Here is a 23,318-nt window from a genome sequence, read left to right as displayed (position 1 = left end):
CTGTTTTATTGTCCAGGTATTCATCAAACACAGACAAAGAAATGGTGGTACTGAAGATGGTAGATGTAAATGGACAGGAGCTAGGCCTTCTCAGGTACTGAATCCAAAAGTAAAATTCACTCTCAAACACTACAATATAAGCTATGTCCCCAAACATGTCTTGTCTATTGATCAAGTTCTTTGTAGTCATCAAAAATGTCCATGATAACCTTTCTCCTTGAAGTCATTCATTCAAATCCCTCTCATAGACCAATGGCAGTGGGGGCTAAGGTAGCTTTAAGCCACCTTTGCACCCTACCCATTAAGTTATGGCCACCTCCCCAGGCTGCCTCATGGCCTGCAGCACTGCCCAGGATCTCCTCAGTGCAATATGCTGTGGCCCTGCCTCTGGCACACTCCCTACATCGGGGCTTGTGAAGGAGTCCGTGGAAAGTGGCTCTACAGCTGTCTTTCCCCCATAGCAACTGCACCAAAGGAATCCTCCCCTAGCTGGATAAAGGGCTTTTAGGGTCACTTTATGCTACTCTGGCCCTTTTACCCAATGCAAAGGGGCTGGAGCAGGGGATGAGGATCTTTCTTCTTGAGTCTATTTCTATAAAATGCCCCATATATTGTGTAAAATATGCCATTGTCTCACTAAGGCCCTGACTTCATATGCTGAGATATCATATAAAATGGTGCATGTCAGTAACTCATTTTCTATTAGGCGATTTGAAGCGGAGTGTTTGGCTGTACAAAGTTCAGAAGTCAAGGCCAGGCAAACAAATAACAAAACTTGCAATACTTACCCAACTTTTGAACTTTCCCATTTAGCCCAGGGAATGAACAGCTGAGTGGGGTCCAGCTCTGTCTCAAGGGCCCTGAAGCTTTATTGTGCAGGGGGATTTTTGTACCTCTTTTTTCACCCTGCTGCACACAGTTGGGCACTCTATAGGTGAGGGGGAAAGGTTTGTTACTTAGGCAGTTTGTAACATGGAATAAACCTTGTTATTTTGCAAGATTTTGTATGCATTCATATCACATGTCACAAAGTGCCATAAAACACCTCCTTGCATTAAACATCACGATGCAGACATATTAATAAACATTGCGAATTTATAATATATACCTCTTTACTACGTGAGACTGGTGGCAATTACTGAGCCTAAAGCTGAAAAACAATTTGCATTACAAACTCCTCTTTTATAATTCTCCTAACTTTTCAAACCTTTCACCTTTTGAGTTGAACATTTCTGTGCTTGGTCCCTGCTTTTTCTTTCTTTCTGTGAGCAAAATTGCTTCAGCCACTTTTTAGTGACAAATGGGGACAAAGTACACTTTCCCACTGTGACCACCTTTTTTCTGTGGGAATAACTCCAAGAGTTGGGATGTAAACAGAGCTTGATGACCAGTATGTGCTTTTAAGTTTGGGGGGAAAAACTGAATCTAACAAAATTATGAATATTTGAAAATGCAGAAGTAAGCATGTGCAGTCAGACGTTCAAAGATGCAGTGAGCATATGACCACAGGTAGTGAAATACACAAGTGGACACTAGGGGCCTATTAGCTTTTAAGCAAGGGCAAGCTGATTTGCTCTGGGGAAAGAGGATGGCAAGCTGTGTCAATGAATGGCACAAGGAGCTGATGTAGTTTAAGCTTCCATGGGAAAACAATGGAAGTTTTTTCATGTACAATCAGAATTGTGCAATATAAACGTGTTAGCTGTGCCCTTAGAGTCTGATCCAAAGTCCATTGGGGTCAATGGAAAGACTACCATGGACTGCAATGGCTTCGGATGAGACCTTTAGCCCGTCGTTCTATTCTTTGGCGAGCTGACGTCTGTTATAGAACAGGGAGCCTTTATTTTTTACACCTTTATTTTTTCCCTTAAAAAAAGAGAAGGAAATCAAATGCAAAAAACTGACTAAATTAATGATGTACTTCTAATTTCACAAAAGTCAGGAAAGACAAAAGTTCAGGACGAAGCAACAAAAGTAATTTTGCCTCCTTGTTGGTACATTTTAGGATAGTTGTGTTACTGAGTGTGTGTGTAGCCCACAAACCTGGGACTTCGGAACCTTAGTACATGAGCCTCTATTGCATAAGCTAAAAGCCACATGGCTCTGAGCTAAGGCTGTAGCAGACCCATTAATTTCCAAGTGGTCTTGGTGCCACTAGAGGGGACAGAGCACCGAACCCAGAAGGTGTGTGGGTTACATGATCACAGGTTATTTTAGTTACTAGTATATCAAACCTAGTAAGAAATGATATTGTGCTATATCCTCAGCAGCCTGCAGCTTGGGGACTGGGGCCACACTACACCCTGATCCTCAAGCCATCAGGCACTGATCTATTCCTGAGAAGCAACTCACAGCAGCCTCAAGCTGGGCCAGCTGCACTGGTCCCCAAGGTCTCATGAATTTGGAGTACCCTTTGGTAGTAGGGAAAGAATGGACTTCCCCAAGCTTTTGAGCATGACAGCTGGCTGTAGCTAAAGGTAGATTTTGATCAGATGTCTGTATTCAGGTGGAGGTTGAGAGATGGAGGAGGGAAGAGGGGGCAGCAACTCAACATTTGCTGATATAGCTCCAAATAACTACCTGGCTCTTTTTCCCAAGAGGAAAGATACCAGTAGGTCAGCTATAACTAATATTAGTGAATGCATTTCCTTTAATATTTGTTTTCTGATTGTTTATTAGCTGGTTTGCAATTCATCCTGTCAGTATGAACAACACAAACCTTCTCGTAAATAGTGACAACGTGGGCTATGCATCTTACCTCTTTGAACAAGAGAAGAATAAAGGACTGCTTCCTGGAGAGGTTGGACTATGTTATGGCTATCCTGAGGAGTGGGGGATAAAACATAAATAAAAAAGGGCCAATAAAATGTCTTTTATGGATAGATGCAGTCTCATTCAAACCGTGATCATAAACTGCAGGACAAATACTGCAGATGCACAGTAAAGACATATCATACATTTTACCATCTACTTTTTCCAATTATAGAAAAGAGAAATTACAAGGCAACTGCTGACTATGTATTGCTTCCCAAAATAGCAATTGACAACATTTATTTAGATTTCAAGGGACATTGCGATCTGATAAGATCCAAAATTTGATCTAGATTTTTTAAAAAAAACACAATTTTCTAATGACATTTGGTTCAATAGGAACTACTCACATGCATAAAGTTGAGCACATGGGTAAGTGGGATTGGGGCTTTGTAGGATTGGGGCTTTGGTCAATTTCACTTTATCATTGGTTTCTATGCAGTTCCACTTTCTGGTTTTCACATGTTCTTGGAATTCTGCAGTATTTGGAATTCAAAAACTGTAGGACCATATTATTTCTTTGAAAAGACAAGATTTTAATTGAAATGTAAATGTATAGTTAAAATAGAAATGGGTGAACCTCATGAAGTACAAGTGTTCAGAGCCCTTTGGAACTATTTAAAAAGTTTTTTCTATTAGGTGAACAGCCGTAAAAAGCAAACCTGACAGAAGTGGTGCCCTATTTATATCCAGCATAGAATATAAATTCACTTCTTTTCCCTTAGAATTTTTCTATTCTATTATATTTCCCGCCTCACAATTCGAAAGCAAGCTAATACCCATTAGATAGAGTCCAACCTTTCAAACCAAAGATGTTTGAATGACTTGGAAATTAGACAAAAAAAGTTTGCTCATACCTACATGAAAGCATTTCTTTTTGAGGTTAGATTTTATAAAAACGTTTATTAAACCCAAGACCCCAATCTTGCTGCCAAGGTTGCAGTGCTATTCTTACTCAAACTAGCTAGACCAAAGCAATCTTGGATATGTCTACATGTGCTGCAGTCATACCTCTGATTGCAGTGTAGACATACCCTAAATTGACATGTTATGGAGGGTGAGATATGCCATCTGTAAGGGTTTATCAGAAAAGTTAAGATGAATCAACTAAAGCTGCTAAATGAAAGCATGTTCAAAAGCTGTGTGGATGCTCTCATGCTAGAGTAAAGTGACCTTGAATGAAAGCATCAACACAAAGTTTTAATGCACTTTAATTTACGCACGTTAGCATCACAACTTTAGTTAATTCATCTTCACTTCCCTGACTAAGAGGTGAATACTGCATGTGATGAATTAGTGTTACATTGTATAAATGTGTAATCTGTCCTTGATCACCCATTCAGTTTGCTACCTTTAATGCTAACTTCTGCTGTCTGTTTCTGTGCTCAGTGGCTCACTCAAATCATCAGAACAGAGAATGTTTTAAGCTAATCATCAGCTAAATCTGTCAGTAGAAATCATAGTGAAAAACAAGAGGTAGAATGGGAAAGTCAAGCAAAAGTGATGGCAAGGATTGCTAGAATTCAATATCTATAAATAAGAATTTACAAGACATTGGGCTAAGTCACTTAACCACTTGTGCCTCAGTTTCCTCATCTGTAAAATGGGAATATCAATACTTAATTATCTCTAAATTGCTGAGATATGTGAAAGATTAATGTAAAGTGCTTTGTGTTCAGGCAAAAGAGATATATAAATTCAAGGTAATGACCTTAAGTTTCTATTTGAAATGTTTAAAAAATCCTTACTGCAAAAAACGTAGGGCCTACATTTTCAAAAGTAATGTTTTTTAGGCGCTGAAGGTTTTGAATGCCCAACTTGAGGCACTGACTTAGGGGGCTAGGTGCTCAGCATATTCCTGAGAATCAGGTTCCTTTAACGTAAGTCAAGTTGGGCACCCAAAAATTCAGTCATCCAGAGCTACTAGTCACTTTTGAAAACTTCACCAATGTCCTATCACTGCCAACTGTATATGATATCAGTGATGATATGATTTTGCACATGTTGTCTGCAGTCCTAGGGGAATTTACACAAGCAGTTTGTTATTTTGGCAGTTCATGTTTATTTCACATCTTTGTATTACATGACGGGATTTTTTTTATTGAAACACCAGTATACATCTGATGTCCGCAGGTTGATGGCAATCAGTGCAAGAGACAGAAAAAGCCATAACACTTTATTTTCTTTTGGCAGGGATCTTTTGTAGCAGCCTTTGCATCATCCAACCTGGGAGATGTATCACCCAATATCAAAGGCCCACACTGCATAAACACAGGAGAGTCATGTGATAACCCCAACAGTTACTGTTCAGTCGGTGGGGTAGGTATATATCATTTTAAGGTAGATTTTAAGTATGGAATTTCAAATATAGGGCCAGATTGTGGTCCACCCTGCTGTAAAAGGATGTAAGGTGCTCCTATAGTCTCCTGTACTGGTTACCCATATGGACAGCCTCCTTGGGGCTGCCACTTACTCATCCTATACAGCCGGGGTCTCCAAACTTTTTGGATCGTGCACCCCCAGGCCAGCTCTAAGAAAGCGCAAAAAAAAAAGAAAAAAGAAAAAAAGAGAGAGCTGCCGCCGAAGAATCAAAGGTCCAGGAGCGCTGCTGCCCCCATGCCAGCAGCGCTCCTTCGGTGGCGCACCTCCTGCTGCGCACCCCCAGGGATGGCCTCGCGCGTCCCCCGTGGGGCGCGCGCCCCACTTTGGGGGCCACTGCTGTACAGTGTTGCTAGCATGCTGGGGGGATGTACACTGTGCCATGGGTAAAATGCTGATTTCAGGGAGGCAGATTATGACTTTCAATATGCAGCTGGACTACAATACAAAATCTCTGGGAAGTTTGGGTAAAGCATAAAATCAATATAATATTACAGTAAATAGCAGAGGATACTGTACTGAGGGCAAAATCCTCCATATTTGAACTTACTGCAAGTTGCCACAGAAATTCCAGTCTTCCATGAAAGTCAGCACTGGTGTGCTCAGAAACCACAGATCTTGTCACAGAATTTAGTCCCAGTTTATAAAACAGTACCTGGTGCATGGATTAGTTTGTGTTCTAAAAGCAAAGATTTTTCATGAAAGTGATCACAATAATTTGTGCCCTCATTCACAGAACAATGAAAGCTTGATATTGCTAGAAGGATGTCTTATCCATTTACATTTGTTTAATTATTTGCTTTAAAAAATCCTTAACAGGCTAAAATGTGCATGGCTGCAGGTCCTGGCAGTGATATGATTGAAAGTACAAAAATTATAGGACAAAATCTTTATTTGAAAGCAAAGGTAAGTTAAACTGGGCTCTTTTTACTTGTGTATTCAAATGCAATTATTGGAAAAGCCAGTAAACATTTTCTTTTTGACAAGTGAGTTTCTGAAATTTATTTTGCTAGAGATATTCTCAAAACATGTGGGTCAAGGCTGCAGGCCTACAGCTGTGCACTTAGATCCATATTTATGTACCTAAGTAAAAGTTGTCGGAGGTTCAAAGCAGTCACATTTTTATTTAGGTACCCAATTTTAGGCACCAGCATTTGAAAATGCTATCTTTTTATCTTAGCCTCTCTGTTCCTCACTGTACATTTCTGTAAAATGTGGATGATACCTACCTACCCCACAGAGAAGGTGTGACAGTTAAGTAGCTAATGTTTGCAAAGAGCTATCTAGGTCCCCAAACTCACAAGTGCACATGACCCTTTCACGTAGCCCTTCAGTGTCGTGGGTTCCCCAGAACCCCAGCTTATCTGGAATCAGGGCTGCCTGGGGGGAAAGTGGGGCAATTTGTGCCAGGCCCCGGGCCCCGCAGACAGGGCAGAGGCAATTTCAGCTGCAATTCGGATGCGGGTCTTTCAGTCCCTCTCTTCCTCAGCGGCGGCACTTCAGCGGCAGCTCAGTTGCTCCACTTCAGTCTTCTGTGGCAATTCAGTGGCAGGTCTTCCTGTCCTCTTCTTTCTTCGGCGGCACGACTTGGGTCTTTCTTTCTTTTTTTTTTCCACCGCTTGGGGAGGCAAAACTGACTTTTTTTTATGGAAGGGGCCCCCGAAATTGCTTTGCCCCAGGCCCCCTGAATCCTCTGGGCGGCACTGTCTGGAATATCAGTCCTGGCAAAATTCTTCCAAAATCTGATAACTGGGCACATATGTCATCATAAGTAGCTGGGCTCTACTTCTGCCACAGAAGCTAGGGAACAGAACCAAAAGGTTCACCTTTCCCCACACTTTACATAAATTATTATCGTTATTATTATTTTTACACCAGCTAGTAGAGGCAAACCTTTTCCTACAGGAATTGCATTATGTATGTATGTATGTATTTATTAATTGCATTGTGATAGCTATGACCTGGGAACCTCTTGATGCCAACTTGCAGCGGGCACTGGGTTGCACAGGGTTTTGCAAGTATCTCCTGAATCAGAAGTCTGCATAATAATTCACTAAAGAGTAACAAGAGGTAGTAGCCCACTAGTCATCGCAATCACTGCAAAAGGTACGCATGCATAATATGTAAGAAGGTATGTGTCCATACTGAAAATTTTATTATTGAGGCTGGTAACCAAGAGTAACAGACCTCAGGGGTGTTCTTTTCAGGCAGATGGTAACAGATGCTTATCTCCCTGTCTGGTAATTGTGCAGTGCGTATTGTCTTGCCTCACAATGCATGACAATTTGCATACTGAGCCTGAGGCTAATCAGGAGATTATGATAGTGACAGGAGAGAAAAGCCACAGAAAAAAACAACCAGCAACCAGTGGATTGATCTGATATATCTAAGGGTACCAAGACACACCCAGAATCCTTCACCTAGGAGACAAATTGACTGTGTGTCTTGCCTCATAAAAAAGGAATCCCAGCCTGCTTGGCTGGAAAGTGCTGGTGAGCGATACTTTATTAGACAAGAGAGTAACTTGTTAATTAAGCCTAGTCTCTAGAATGTGTGTTATGGTTTTATTTTGTATGTAATCATTTGTTTCCAATACTTGTTATCACTTGAATCTTTATACTTTGTTAATTAAACTTTTACTTGTTTTCATTATAAACTAAGTGCTGTATTTTATGTGGAACAGAGATCTGAGGTGTAACTGATAAGCTGGGGCATATTGTTCCTCTGGGAGCAGCTGATCCATGAATACTGTGAGTGCCCAGTGGAACAGGGGCTAGACATTCCAGGGAGATGCTCCAAGGGCTCAGGGGTTGGAGAATGCCTGTTCATAACCTGTAGTGAGTGAATGGGGCCTGTGTAGGCTTAGAGGGGAGTGCTTGGGTTGCCTCTAGCCAGTGGAGTCTGAGCACTGACTCCTAGCTGGCATAGACAAAGCTTCCTCATGCTATGGTGCCTCGCAACCCTGGGTGCTCCTGGGAAGCATCACAGTAACGTTCAAAGGCCCAGTCAAGATAGAGACCTCACCATGATGCTAGGTGGTGTGGGTGGCATAAGAACCAATATACAGTAGACTATGTAGACTAGAACTAAGTTGTGCACTGTAATATGTCAGAACACAATAAATATAGGCCTTCTCCACTTCATAGCTAGACATGCCCCAAAATGCTTTTCTTTCCTGAAAGAGAGACCCAAGAAAGCCACAGATTTCATTTTTCTTCTAACCTGAAATGGATTCTCCTTTATCCATACTATCTATTTTAATGTTTGTCAAGGGCAGCAGAGGAGGAAGTGCAATACCATTGCGCTTGAAGATTTCAGTGTCAGCAGCTTGCAGGATCTGGAACAGATTCAGTAAATTAATGATAACAGCAGACTTGATTATAGCAGTTTTCTTTTTAATTGCCATTTTTGAGTGTTTACAATAGAATTGCTCTAAAATGACAGTGATTTGTAGGTTAGTGGATATTCTAGTCTAATAGTACGTTAGGGACTTGCATGTGTATCTAATTTAGAGGGAAATGCTTTTTCCATATATGTCCATTGTGGGTGGTGGTACTATTGGATTTCAAAATATACATACCATAGTAAAATGATACTTCACATAGTTACATGAAATGTTACCAAATCTGTGTAACTTCTATTAATACTTCATATGTACTAGTTCTATGAAAATTACTCATTGTGGAAGATACCTTTTAATGAACAATTATAAATGAATTGTGAATTTAAATAAAGGAAATTATATCTTTGAATTATGAATATTTAATGATCAAACTAGAATCGAAGAATTGGGAAAGGTGTTTTCAAGCAGGTACATTTCCCCAAGGAGAGGGTCATCTAGGTTGGTGTTAAGATGAGAGAAACAAAAAAAACTTCTACTATAAAATTTGATGAGGCAACTTCTGTTCCTTAATTTCAGTCATTCCTTTTTGTTACTAACTTTATAGAATATCTTCACAAGAGCTTTTCCAGGTACTTGTGTGAGCTGTGCAACTTGTTTCATTTTGTATAATCTTTCTCTACTCCCTATTTGATATTTGAAGCCCTAATTTAATTTTGAAACTGCAATTCAGAGGTTCTGGATTGGTGGACTGCTGAAGGTCCACAGAAAACTTGCTGCACACCTGGTGCTAATTTTTCTCCTTATGTCCGCCTGATAAATGGTATGCAAGGCAGATACAAATATTATTCTTCCCTGTAAGCAATAGCTGTAGTTGCCATAGAGATGTTATGTGCTCAGGAATGGGAAAGGAGATGGTCTCTGCAACTGGGAAAAAGGAGAGGTGATCCCTGAGGACACTCTCTCTATTGAGGTATGGCCCACATTGCAGAAAAGTTAGAGTTCCAGTTAACTTATTTTTGGACAGTTGCTGTCGGACACCCTCTTGAGTTACTCATTCATGGAGGAGAAAAGTGAGGTTGGTGTGAGTGACCATCTGCCTATTGCTTATAGGCAAAGTCACTGATGGAATCCTCTGCTCATGGGTCACAGAAAGCCCGATGATGCTGAGAGATCATAAAGGAGCAAAAAGGTTTGAAAATAACGGCTGTGATCTCAGGAGAATAAAATTGACATTTTAGCTGAAAAAGGTCCCACTAAAGGCTCCTTCGAACACTACTCAGAGAGGTAATACTTAACAACAGAGAGGGTGTGCAAAGAGTGGCCACAGATAGATAGGGATGGTGGGGCATTGTTTATGCCCTAAGCAATGTCTGATAGTTTGGGAAGGATTTGGCTAATAAAGCACTAGCCTCTGTAACTGACCCACATCACAGAAACGTGTTCTCAAAGATTTAAGCACATCATTTCTTCTACCTAAGGGACTAACGGCTTCCACCTGCTCCCAAGGAAGCTGAGATTGTATTAAAATAGTTCATATTTGTCTTGCATCTGTTTTTAACAGGTTCTTTGTGGTTCTAGTTCAATAAAATATATTCTTTAGTTTTTGCACCCAGTGTTAATCAGTATAATATGTGTCTGTGTTTTAGGAACTGTATACTTCAGCTTCCCAGGAGGTAACAGGACCTCTCCATTCAGCTCACCAGTGGGTGAACATGAGTGATGTCACTGTCCAGCTCAATGCAACCCATACAGTAAGTACTGGGAATTTTCCTGCCTGTAGATAGGGAATCCTCATTAGAATATTCCAGGTAGAATTGTTGTGGTTTTACATCTGGAGTTGATATACTGTATATAATCTAATTTTAAAATACTTTTATTAAGGGTAAAACATGTAAACCAGCCCTGGGCTACAGCTTTGCAGCAGGTACTATTGATGGAGTGGGATTCTTGAATTTCACACAAGGTAAGCAGAAGAACAGAGTCTGCAGATCTTGTTCACTGAGGTTTATTGTTTATGTGGCAATAATGCTCTCGGTCTTGTTCATGGAACTGTGCAAACACAGTCCCTGCCTCAAATAGCTTACAGTCTTAAAAATACAGACAAAGAGCGGGTGATAGGGATACAATGTATAAGGAAAGTGGCGAAGGTGAGAATTGGAACATGTCTTTTTACTTCCTCATTCATTCTTTATTTACAAATCTATCCCTAATTGCCCCCCTACATAACTATTGTTAGAGCTTTTATTTGATATTTTTAAAATCTTCCTTTATTTGCTCCCTCTTGCCATTAGATCCCAATCCAGTGAGGAGGACGGTCCTTTCTATTTCTGTAATTCAGGGTCACTACCCATATAGTATGGTCACAGCCATGTTCGAAATGCTGATTGGTTAGAGCTGGAATATTTAAAGAAACCTATGGGAGTTAGGTGTCCAAAATCCCATTTTAAGATGAATGGATTCAAATCCCCTAAACTCCCCTGAAAATCCTAGCCTAGATACATAGATACTTTGAGGAAATGCAGGTGAGGAATTAGACTTTGTCAAATATACACTGAGAAAAACTGAAGAAATTGTATTAAAAGAGGTTTCTACTTACAGGTTCACTAGAAGGCCAGCCGTTCTGGGAAATTGTTCATAACCAGCTGCTTGGAGAGCCGTCCAATGAAACAAAAGAGTGCCACAAACCTAAGCCTATCCTTTTAAATACTGGAGAGGTAGAGTGTGTTAGTGTATATCACTCTGAGCACAGCTAACACTTAACTATGCTGGATTTTCCTGCCGAGAGAAAGGATATCCATTTCATTCCCGCCAGAATTAAACTAATGATGCAGAAGTAAAGGCAATGAATGGTCGTATGACACTAATATTTTAAAGGGAATCTTACTTTAAAAGACATGAAAAGGAACACAAATATATGCTTATCAATACTCTGAAAAAGGACTAAAAGAGACAGGGTTTTTATTAGGAAAGAAGGATGTTCTTCCATACATTCTTATTGTAGAACTTAAAAAGGGGGAAAAGACATGCATGCTTCATAATGAAGGAGACATGTCTTTGTGATAAAATATAGTGCAGAAAATGTTCGAGAATGTTTGTCCTTATATAAAGAAAAGGAGGACTTGTGGCACCTTAGAGACTAACCAATTTATTTGAGCATGAGCTTTCGTGAGCTACAGCTCACTTCATCGGATGGTTAGTCTCTAAGGTGCCACAAGTCCTCCTTTTCTTTTTGCGAATACAGACTAACACAGCTGTTACTCTGAAACCTGTCCTTATATAAAGATTACTACTGTGATGCTAGAAAGGGTAGTTCGATCTTTGGTTACCTGCCAAAATATATAATTTCATGGTAGAAGAGTTTTTGACTTGTGGAAATGTCTGATGAGAAATTTGGACTAAAAGGGCAATGACAATGACATTAGAATTTTAAACCTTGTGGCTTGGATAGCATGTCAAAGTTCTAGAATATTTAATTATATAAATGTAATTATATATTTGTAGCTCCAGTTACAAAAAATGGATAGAAAATAACAAAATGGGATTTGTTCTGAAAAAATGTAATCTGGAAAATTCAATCTAAAAAGAGCCCATCTATACTGTAATGCCAAGGAAGTAGTCTTAGAGCTGGAATGAGAGTGAACATCAAATTAAAGATAGGGAAAGATTTCAAAAGTGCCTGAGTGAATTATGATCTTTAATCCCATTTTCAAAAGAGACTTAGACATCTTACTGAAAGCCAATAGGGTTTAGGCTCCTAAATCACTTGGGGGCTTTTGAAAATTTTACTCATGATCTTGAAATATGATTTGGTGTTTTTTTTAAAACAATATCTTTTTGAGCTGCCAGTTTCTAGGCATCATGTTGTTTTCACCAGAGTGCTCATGGCTCCTTTCTCTACGGTGTTGTGAGACTGCACCAAGAATGTTTCAGACAGTTCTGGGCACCTCATTACCAGAAAGATATTAACAAAGTGTTTAAATCCATGGAGGTATTGACCCATGGAGCACAAAGAACTAACTATAGACGAGCCAAATAAAAGTAAAAGAACTAACTATAGACGAGCCAAATGCCAACTGAGGAGTGATATGATCACTGCCTACAAGTATCTGAAAGAGAGAGGAATTATTTAAAGCAGGTCAAGTAGGTAAATCAGAAGTAATGGGATAAAGTTAAACACAGGAAAATTTCGAATCAAATCATTCTTAATGGTGACATCTGTGAGATTGTGGAATAATGTCCCAAGAGAAGGGGACATTATTCCCATTGCTTCAATCATTTAGAACTGAACAGAACAAAGCATTTAAGAACATAGGATAGGGAAGAGTGTTGCATGGGCATTTAGACAGACTAGATAATACAATAGGTTTCTTCCATTCCTAATTAATATGGTTCTGGTTGAATGATTTAATGCATGAGTAGCCCAGAAGATAAAGTGAGACAAAGCATTAATTTTCTACAGACCAATGTAAATTTCTTACAAAAATAAATGTTTGCATCACTATTTTTATGAATATGGAAAGAACAAAACCAGATTGTATCTCACGGTCCTTATTCAAAAAAATGTAACACTATATTCTTTTTTTTTTTCTTCCAAGATTTCATTCCCTTATCCATGGCACCCTGAAATAGTTGATGTTCAGCTTTTTACCATTGGGTCCTTGGCAATCGTTGCTTTACCAGGAGAGCTGACGTATGTACTATTTTTACTCTTATTTTGTGTAACAAAGAAGACAGTTTTTATATCTAAAGAACTCATAGTACTTGTATATGCATATTTTTTATGGAAGGGATATAAAGCCAGAAACTACCTTATCACTGGTACAATGTGATATGCAGCCACTGTATGTCAATGTCCATCCTAATGTTCTAACACAGGTGCATTTTTGTGTGTATGTGTGCGCGTGCAGTCTTTAACTGGACACATGGGGATTCCCTCTTCCCTATTTTTAGACCAGCAGTTGCTGATCTATAGTTGAGGTTGAAACTGGCTTCCCATTCTTATAGCTGATCAACTTTTTTGACAGAACCATTTTCCATCAGAAAATGTAGTTTCAATTCAATGGACAAAATTAGTAAAATTCTAGACCTCAGCCAGGGCCTGCATGACATCACATGTAGCTGATCAATTATTTATAGTCTCTTTTCCACATAGTGATTGTGATTTCTAAATGCCAAACTGTTGTAAAAGGGTGGGTTCTTCTTTGGCTCTAACTATACAGATAATTCAGGTGAGATTCAGCTGAGCATCCAGGTTTTGGGAGCCTTGTGTGATCCAAACCTTTCCTACTGATGCTCGTCCACAGTCATTCCAACTCACCTTGCACTTCAGTATATCACACTTTCTCTACATTACTGGAGTTTAACATAACTATCATAATACTTCACAGGACAATGTCTGGACGGAGACTACGAGAAGCTATTAAAAGTGTAAGTTACTGGCTAAAAACTTGAAGAGAACTTTTCTAGACAGCAGAGTTTATGGAACCTTTATTTTCTTGAGTCTATCATCTTTCTCTTGCCTCATACCGATATTGTTCCTTGGGGTGTAGCTGGAAGTGTAATTTCCTACTTGAGTAGACCTACCCTCTCAAGCTGTGATTGACCTAGTGCACAAAAAATAGAAATGTAGCTGCAGCAGCGTGAGTAGCGGGATTGACTAACTGCCCGAGTACATACCTAGAGTTTTAGATGAGATTGTACTCAGGGCGGCTGGCCCCTCCTGTCACTAGCAACGTGGTGGCTAGTCTTCTGTTTTTAGCATGCTAGATCCCATTGAACTAGTGTAGGTGTGTCTTCTGAAGCTGGAGCTTACATCTCCAGCTCCAGTGTAGACATATTCTTGGTCTCACATATTATGAAGGTATTTTTTAAAATTAGTTGTGTATCTAATACAGGGGCAGGCAAACTTTTTGGCCTGAGGGCCGCATCAGGTTTCAGAAATTGTATGGAGGGCTGGTTAGGGGAGGCTGTGCCTCCCCAAACAGCCAGGTGTGGCTCAGCCCTTGCCCCCTATCCGACCCCCCCTGCTTCTTTCCCCCTGACAGCCCCCCAGGACTCCTGCCACATCCAACCCTCCTTGTTCCCTGACAGCCCCCCGGGACCCCTGCCCCCATTCAACCCCTGTGTTCCCTACCCTCTGACTGCCCTGCCCCCTATCCACACCCCCACTCCCTGAACACCACCCCAAACTCCCCTGCCCTCAATCCAACCTCCCCGCTCCCTGCCCCCTTACAACGCTGCCTGGAGGATTGGTGGCTGGCAGCACTACAGCTGCACCGCCCGGCTGGAGCCAGCCACACCACCGCACAACACAGAGCAGCGGGTCAGCCCTGCCGCCCAGAGCATTGTGCTGGTGGCGCAGTGAGCTGAGGCTGCGGGGGAGGGAGGACAGCGGGGGAGGGGCCGGGGGCTAGCCTCCCGGGTGAGGAGCTCAGGGGCCAGGCAGGAGGGTCCCGCAGGCCAGATTGCCCACCTCTGATCTAATACCTATCTATCAATCAGCATACCCCACCTCCCAATATGGCAATAAATAAGGCCACCCAAACAAACATGGGTGAAATCCTGCCCCACTGATATTAATGGGAATTTTGCTATTGATTTCACTGGAGCCAAAATTTCACCCACTAACTGTATCAGTGTGGTGCCACCATGAGAATGATTAGAAACACTATGAAAATCATAACATTATCCATCCATCATACTGAATATTATTTATTATTTTTATTCATCTTATTAATGACCACAGAAATGTCAATACCTTCTTCTTGGACCAACATGGCTACAACAACACTAAATAGAAGATACGACATGCGATGAATATAATTGTATATTTAATATTTATTAAAGTAATTATGTATTTGTACCCATCTTTCTTAGGAATTTGAATCCCATGGGACCCAGGGAATGAATGTCGTAATTGCAGGCTTGTGCAATGTTTATACCCATTACATTACTACTTATGAAGAATACCAGGTAAAGAAAATAGCTCTAATATAGGACAAAGATGTTTACAGGACATGTTTAACATGCATTTTTACTTTTCAGTGATAATTTTCACGGGAGTTTAGATGCCTGTGGAATAATTTTTCTTTTTCACAAAGAAATGAAAACAGCAGCAACAACAAAATCTGTGGAAGAAATGCAGTGATCTTTTAATCTCGTTTGTAGGTTCAACGATATGAGGCAGCATCCACCATTTATGGGCCACACACTCTTTCTGCTTATATTCAGTTGTTCAGAGGACTGGCCAAGGCTATTGCTACGGTAATAAAAGATCATTTGAATCCAGTGTACACTTTCATATTTATATATTCTTTAGAAGTGAGGTTTACATAATTTTTCCATCCTATTATTTTAAATGCCATGGTCCTGATCTGATCTAACTGCTGTATTGCTCTGGCAGTGCAAAATCACCAGAAACCAGCCTAATCAGCTGCCTGGGAATTTCCCTTCAGTAAACAGAATCTCCAGCTGGTACAGAAGCAGTATAGTAGCTCTATGTGTCAGTTCCTGGCCCTGCCATGAGGGTGATGTCAGTGTAGCTGGAAAAGCCTCTGCACTCTGACAATTCCTGGCTGCTAAAACAACCCTGTTGATCTGTGGACAGCTGCATGTACGTTCGATCAGCCCTTAAGTTGTTGCAGCTTTTGCTTGGGGCTGAACAGGATGCTAGCTCAAGCAAGAACAGAGGAGCTGCAACTTGGTGTAAAGTCATATGGAGATAAGATCGAAGAATGAAGTGGTGCTGAAAGTGGCATATAAACAAGAACCCTCTCACTTTTTTTGGTCACTTTCTTATTCTTGGCATTACAGCCAATTAGAGTCATTGTAGTTAATTAAAAAGACACATTTGACTTATTGGATTTTGTGAAATATATCATCATCTGTATATGATGTTTTGTCACAATTGTTTCACAGTAGAATTGACAAACAATATTTCTGCTTATTAAACAAATGTTCTTTTTTTCCTAGAATACAGTTCAGGATTTGCCAAATGGTCCAGAGCCAGAATTCTTCAGCATAACCAACATAACTTTGTTACCTGGTGTTCTTGCTGATGTTGCACCAATCGGTAAAAAATTTGGGGATGTGTTACAGGAAGTACAACCACAGTACAGAATGGTAAGACTGTCTGGGGAAATATCATTTATTTACTACTAGTCTGAATACTTGTCAGATTCTTAACCGTCTTCTTAATTAGTGTGGGGTCTCTATAGAGACATAGGGCCAAATTCTGCTTTCGACTACACTGATGTTAATCAAAATTTACATCAGGATATATAAGAGCAGAATCTGACCCGTGATATCTAGACTAAGTAATCTGGAGCTTGGTTGTGATAGCAACTCAGTTTATCTCTGCGTGAGTTGCAAGAAAAAGTGAAACTGAAATAAAATTATAATAAAAGCAAATGAGAACTGAATAAGTATTCTGATGTTTATATAGCTGACATGAATGTCAAAATGCTCCTTTTCTTCCTTATTCTTTATAGCAATAAACCAAACATGCCCCTTGAATATGAAATTTACATATGAATGAATTATTGAGTAAAGAATGTGCTTCTGAGAAGTGGATAATCACATCAGTGTTTTTATATTAAGGTTATTTTTCCTTATTTTAGAGCAACAACATAGATATAGATATCCTATCTGCCAGTGTTTGTATACCGAATGTAGTTAAAATCAGTGAATAAAAAAAAAGAGCCCTTGACATCTTTCTATGAAGGAGAATCTTCTTCTTTTTATACATAAAATGAGGATTCACTGTGAAGTAGCAATTGTTGCGTTATAATGTTTTGAAACAGAAATCTGATTGTCCTTTGATATACTTGCTTTGGAATCCGAATAAGATAAAAAAGGATTAATTATTTTAAATACTTGGCAAAATTAGGTTATAAGCTATTCAGAACAAGGGTCGTGTCGTCTTATCTGCACACTCTTAGATGCAATAAAAGCAAGTGGAAGGTGTGAAGCAGCTACAATCTAGTACTTTAACCTTAAAATCCCACCTTCTTTTTTTTTTTAATAGCTCAACTTAATGTCACATAATGGAATTCATCCAGCAGATAGGAGAGGTGGAATGTTAAGGCACTGTACATAGTGGAATTCACGATAAAAAATCTACAATCCAATAGCAACTATTAAAATAATACAGAAATGTTAATAAAGATGTCTTAAATCATTGATTTTATTATATAACATATAGTCCACTCTCAAAATAAATTCTAACATTTCCTCAGGGAGAAGTTGCTGAAGCAACTTTTGTAGGTGCGAACCCCAGGAATTCTGCTCAGAACACTGTAAGTATAATTAAATTATGTTAGATTTTTCTATTCTTTCACAATGGCTAATGTTTAATTATTGTTCTGCTTGCTTACCTGGAGGACTTTGAGATGCACCTTTCTAAAGAAAGATAAGGAGAAGAGAGAGAGAGAGTAAAATGAGATATAGAGGGAAATTAGAGGGGGGAAAAAAAAAGCAAATGGCATGGAGATAGAATAGGTCAGACATGGAAAGAGAAAAAGAGGCAGAGATGTTAGGCCTGCTCTACACCAGAAAATTAGGTCAGCATAGCTGTCTCTCAGGAGTGTGGAAAATCTACACTTTTGAGTGGTGTCGTAAAGCCAACCTAAGACCCTATGTAGACAGCATTAGATTGACAGAAGAATTCTTGCATCTTCCTCTCGGGAAGGTGGATTACGTGAGGGGAGAGCCCCTCTCTTTGATGTAGGTAGTGTCTACACTGAAGTGCTGCAGTGGCCCAGCTATAGTAGCACAGCTGTGCAGCGATAGTGTTTTAAGTGTAAACATATCTTTGCAAACACACACACACACACACAACTCTCAGAGAAGAAAACATTATTTGAGCTCTATTACTTTATTTTATTTCGGTGGCCAGTTGAATTAGTTGTAAACTGCAGGGAAGTTTATAAGTTTATAAACAATGATTCTTGCATATTATACTAAAACTATCATACTATAACTAGGCATTTACACTAGGATGAATACTGCACATTAAAACAATACATCCCAGATAAACCCTTCATTTTGGAATGTTTATAAATCACAACAAATGATATAGGTAAAGTGTCCTAAACATAATTTTCTAAACTTCCTGTAACTAAACACTCATTGGAGGTCCCTATTGGTTCATATAAAAACACGTTCACCCTGTTTGTACTTACATGAGTTACTGACTTCAGCATATTCTTTGGGGCCTTACATTACCAGAAGCCCTTTGACTGTAAAGTTCCAGCTTGGAAGTTTGTCCAGCTAAGGGGATTTTGAGCATTGAATAGGAAAACTGCACAAAGTTCAGTCCTAGATAATTCATGACCTCTTCATACCATGTGAGTCAAAATTGCACATATGAGCAATGCAGAAACCTTTTCTCTACATTCTGGTGCAATTTAATGCAAATCCAAGCTTTCATTCTCAGAATCAAAGTAAGTTCAAACCGTTAACGTTTTTTTAAACATTTTTTAAAATAGAGAACAGACATGTCATATTGGTTATTTTTACTGGAAATTTGTTAAATACCATATATTTTGCAGTCTTCTTGCAATGAATGTGTCCTTTATTATACCCTACATTATATGTACAGCTTAGTCTTGTTATGTTTTGCCAATAAAAAGTTAAAACAAAGAAAAAAAATCTGTTCTTCAATTTTAAGTTAAGCACTAGAAAGCTTACATGATTGGTCATTCAGTATCTGACTAGTTATATTAATTTTATTCCAGACTCACCAAACCTTCCTTACAGTAGAGAAATATGAGAATATTTCAGGAAATTGGCATGTAATGTATAATGATGCCTCCTGGGATACCAGGTGAGTAACTCCCCCAGGACTGACTCTGTTTCACAAATTCCACTGAGTATTAAGGATTCAGTGACCTGCTTATAAACGGGGGTGGATCTACCAATTTTGCCACCCCAACCAGTCCCCGCCGAATTGCTGCCGCGCCTGGAAGAGTGGCGGAGCTGCCGCCCAAAAGCTGCTGCTGAATTGCCGCCGCGGGACACGGCCTGCCGCCCCATTCTGAATGCCGCCTCAAGCACCTGCTTGGAAGGCTGGTGCCTGGAGCTGGCCCTGCTTATTAAAACCCCAGGGACCATGTTCTGGGTCTCTTTTGCATTTTCCTCAAAGAGGTGTACACTAACATTGTAAGAGTGTTAATTGCACACACACATTCTGACTAGCCACTGTCTCATGCACAGTGCCCCAGTGTAGTTTATGCCTATCCTTGTAGAAAAGAGTAACCTGCGCACACTCTGGGGATACTTGAGCTATGGCTGTGTCGGTAAAATGCTCAGATCACAGCCCCCAGACCTGCCTTTGAACATCAGCAGAAGGTCTGTGAAGCAGCCTTCTTTTTAGGTTGGAATGCAGGGAGCAGAATCAGAGTTGGAACCATTCTGCCTTGTGATTCCCCTTCTGGATGTGACCTTCCTTTAATGTATATAAACAGGAGGCAGATTTTAGAATTACTCACAATTACCGTATAACCATGATGAATTACTCACAATTACTATCAATATTGTGGAATGTAAGATAAATGAATAACTACTGTAAGAACAATGGGTAGAAGTACCTCCTTCTGCAGAATGCATTCATTGTTTTAATAATTTTAATTAAATACTGCATTTTGCACTATAGTACTTGTAAAGTAATTTATATGGACCAAAAAGGTTGCCTCAAGCCCAGTCATTGAGATGCAAGATGTTGGTTCACTAGAAAGTCAAAAATCTTTGCTCTCTGCACAGGACTTGGTTTAGGGGTGACTTTATGCAGCTTTTGTACTTCCCATATTCTGGGGCTGCCTGCCTGGAGGCCAGCTGGCCCATGGCATAAATTAGAACAACCTCAGGGCTGCTTTAACTATATGAGGATGCTGGTCCAGCACATGAACATAGCTGAATCACAAAGGCTTGGCCACATTACCTCTCCTCTGGCAATGGCCTCTGCACCAGGTGATGCAAAATGGAGGGGGTTGCATAGTGTTGCTATGCCAGCTTTATGCCACATTGGGATTTGTCTTTTGCCATGGGAATTCCCAGCAGTGGGATCCACAAACTTTGCATTCTTTTGTATTCAGTGAAGTGATGCAAGCAAGCCATAACATGATAGACAGGCCTGAGGAGCCTTGAGATCTGGCCACAAAACTTTAGGGCTTTTGATATTGTGAGTTTCTGCCTGAGATATACCCTCACATTCCCCAGCCCCAGTGCATTACAGAATAGTAACACACTGTACAGAGTTAGGCAGTGGAGATCACTCAATTTTAGTGTTACCATGTCCTTTTCTGTGGTGGAAATGTAACAAAAGCTAGCTCTCCTTAAGCCAGAACTTTCATTTTTTTGAATACTGTGGTCTGTATGGCAAAGGCTATTGTACATGATGTCAGTGACACTTGGCACACGCTGAGTTGAAAATAAATATTTAAAATGGCATTTTAAAAGAATCCACCTCTAGAAACTAATTTGTGGTTTTGTACAACCTTATGCAGAGCTCTCACCAATACAGCATTGAGAATATACAACTAAATCTTATTTCATCTTAAGGAAAATCATGGTGTGAACCAACTTGACAAAACCCATTTTTGTTAAAACATTTTTATTATATTTTCTAAACAATTTGTATTTAATGTATGGAAATTCCATGGAGATAGTACTATCTGGCTCTCACGTAGAGCTTTTCATCCATAGAGCTCATAGTGGTTTGCAAAGGCATGTAAATATCATTATGCCCATTTTACAGCTGGAGAGGTGACTTGCCCAAGATCACTTAGCAGGTCAATGGCAGAGCTAGGGGTAGAACCCACATCTCCCGATTCCTAGTCCAATGCCCCATTCACTGGTCCACGTTGCCTAACAGTTGGATATTAAAAGGAGGATATAAAAGGTTTCCTCTAACACTGTTATTTTTGGGGAAAGTGTTTAGTGGCTCTGATGTATGTCCCAAAAGTGGAGAAGTTTCATTAAAAAAAAAAAAAAAGGTGGGGGGGCAGTAGAAATCAAATGTGTGGTAGGATCGCCAACTTCATGGGGAATGCATGTACCAGGAAGAAAAATAGTGTGGTTTTTTAGAGCTATAATCAGTAGAGTTAATAATGTTAAGATCCATACAAAGAATACAGAGGGGTTGTTTATCAGATCCTTGTTCAAAGAAGTTTGTCAAAATAGATACATAAAACATTTTGACAGAAACAAGTATTGTTAGCATTTTTGGGACTAGCTCTGTTCCCCGTAAGACATGCATCCCTGCTGAGACACATTGGTGTGGGCAGTGGGAGGAAGTTTTGCTGTTCTGATGTATATGGCACATGCTCTATTGTTAAAAAATTCAGGCTCCAGTTATATCAGCCTAAGGCGGTTCAGTTTCCTGAGCCCACTTTTAGCAATAAACATGAGGAAGGGGATGTGTGATTCTGGCACAGGTCTGGGACTCAACCTTATTTAGGTTCAATTTCCAGCTCTTTCACAGATTTTGCCTGACCTTTCACAATTTTCTTGCTCCATCTGTGTCTCAGTTCCTCTTCTGTTAAATGGGAATAATAGGAGTTGTGAGGGTAAATTCATTAATATGTAATAACCGTGATAATGATGTTGGGAGGTGCTCATTTAATTCGCTATGGGAGCCACATAATTAACTAGTCAGAAATATTTTTATCTACAGAAATAACCACTTATTTGTCATTTAGTGTTCCCTGGTGTATTTCATTGCTGTGCATTGTGTTATTAACAAAGCAACAAAAATAAAACACAGTAATTAAAAAAATCACAGAATCCTCTTGGGACAAATTGAGCCAGAATGATTAGTTTAGTGTCTATGTCACTTAACTTGTAGTAAAAATATTTCTGTTCCATAATGATTTGGCATTCAGATATGTTTAATTCAGCCAGTTAGAGATCTTGGCTGGACTATTGCAATACATATTAACATGGATTATATTTTTTAACCTGTAGTTTATTATTTTTCTATTAGATTTTACTGGACCAAAGGATTGCTTGGCCGCAGCAAGGCCAAAGTAGAATGGCATATTCCAAGTTCTACTGAACCAGGGCTCTACAGAATACAATACTTTGGGCACTACAAGGTTCAACCAATTCTGAAGCCAGCTCAGTTTTACCCATTCAATGGCACATCTTCAGCATTTGAAGTTGTAAAATTGTAGCTACTTTCTCCTTGGGGAAAAAAGGTTGCTTCATAGGAATAGTGTGTATGTTCCTGATTTTATATGAATATATATTTTGGAATTGTTGCTAGAGTACCAGTAATTCAATCTTGTTCTTGCTCTTTGGAATGATTTGCTCTATTTGATCTTCAGTCCTCCTTGGCTGTTCTGATGTATTTCCATTCTGGTTGCTCATGTCCAGCCCTGTTATCGCTGCAATCAACTCCTACTCTAATAAATGATTCACCATCTTTTTAAAGTCATCGACTGCACTTGAATTTTCATTCCTTATTTAATATAGAGCACTCAGAAAGAGTTGTTTCCTAATGGGGGTTATTTCAGACAATCCAGTCCATATAATACGGTGACCATAGGTGTGCGTACGGGGTGGGCCGGGTGTGCCCAGGCACACCCTAATTCAGGGGTCGGCAACCTATGGCATGCATGCCGATTTTTAATGGCACGCTGCTGCCTGCCGGGTCCCAGCCGCTGGCCCCACTCAGCCCGCTGCCGAACCCAGGCCGGGACCCCGGCAGGCAGCAGCGTGCCATTAAAAATCCTGCTCGCCCCGGCCCGCTCTTCTCCGCCCCTCCCCCGGCAGGGTGAAGAAGCTT

The 23,318-nt window shown here is 39.9% G+C and overlaps 1 protein-coding gene across 1 annotated transcript in view; it reads left to right on the top strand.

The window, feature by feature from the left end:
• Positions 1-22,968, top strand: part of LOC102945456 (putative neutral ceramidase C) — a 32,090-nt gene extending 9,122 nt beyond the window's left edge. Inside the window, exons 6-20 of the mRNA XM_037905635.2 lie at positions 17-94; positions 2,680-2,800; positions 5,005-5,130; positions 6,010-6,096; positions 10,180-10,284; positions 10,415-10,496; positions 11,132-11,247; positions 13,129-13,223; positions 13,921-13,960; positions 15,410-15,505; positions 15,701-15,796; positions 16,505-16,654; positions 17,770-17,829; positions 19,270-19,358; positions 22,515-22,968. Of these exons, the coding sequence (XP_037761563.1) occupies positions 17-94; positions 2,680-2,800; positions 5,005-5,130; positions 6,010-6,096; positions 10,180-10,284; positions 10,415-10,496; positions 11,132-11,247; positions 13,129-13,223; positions 13,921-13,960; positions 15,410-15,505; positions 15,701-15,796; positions 16,505-16,654; positions 17,770-17,829; positions 19,270-19,358; positions 22,515-22,704 (1,531 nt within the window). The 3' untranslated portion in view covers positions 22,705-22,968. The remainder of the gene's footprint in view (positions 1-16; positions 95-2,679; positions 2,801-5,004; positions 5,131-6,009; positions 6,097-10,179; positions 10,285-10,414; positions 10,497-11,131; positions 11,248-13,128; positions 13,224-13,920; positions 13,961-15,409; positions 15,506-15,700; positions 15,797-16,504; positions 16,655-17,769; positions 17,830-19,269; positions 19,359-22,514) is intronic.
• The last annotated feature ends 350 nt before the right edge of the window (positions 22,969-23,318 follow it).

This window comes from Chelonia mydas, chromosome 7 (genome assembly GCF_015237465.2).
Source record: "Chelonia mydas isolate rCheMyd1 chromosome 7, rCheMyd1.pri.v2, whole genome shotgun sequence".
Classification (NCBI taxonomy): domain Eukaryota; kingdom Metazoa; phylum Chordata; order Testudines; family Cheloniidae; genus Chelonia; species Chelonia mydas.
This window is presented reverse-complemented; position numbering and strand designations above follow the sequence as displayed.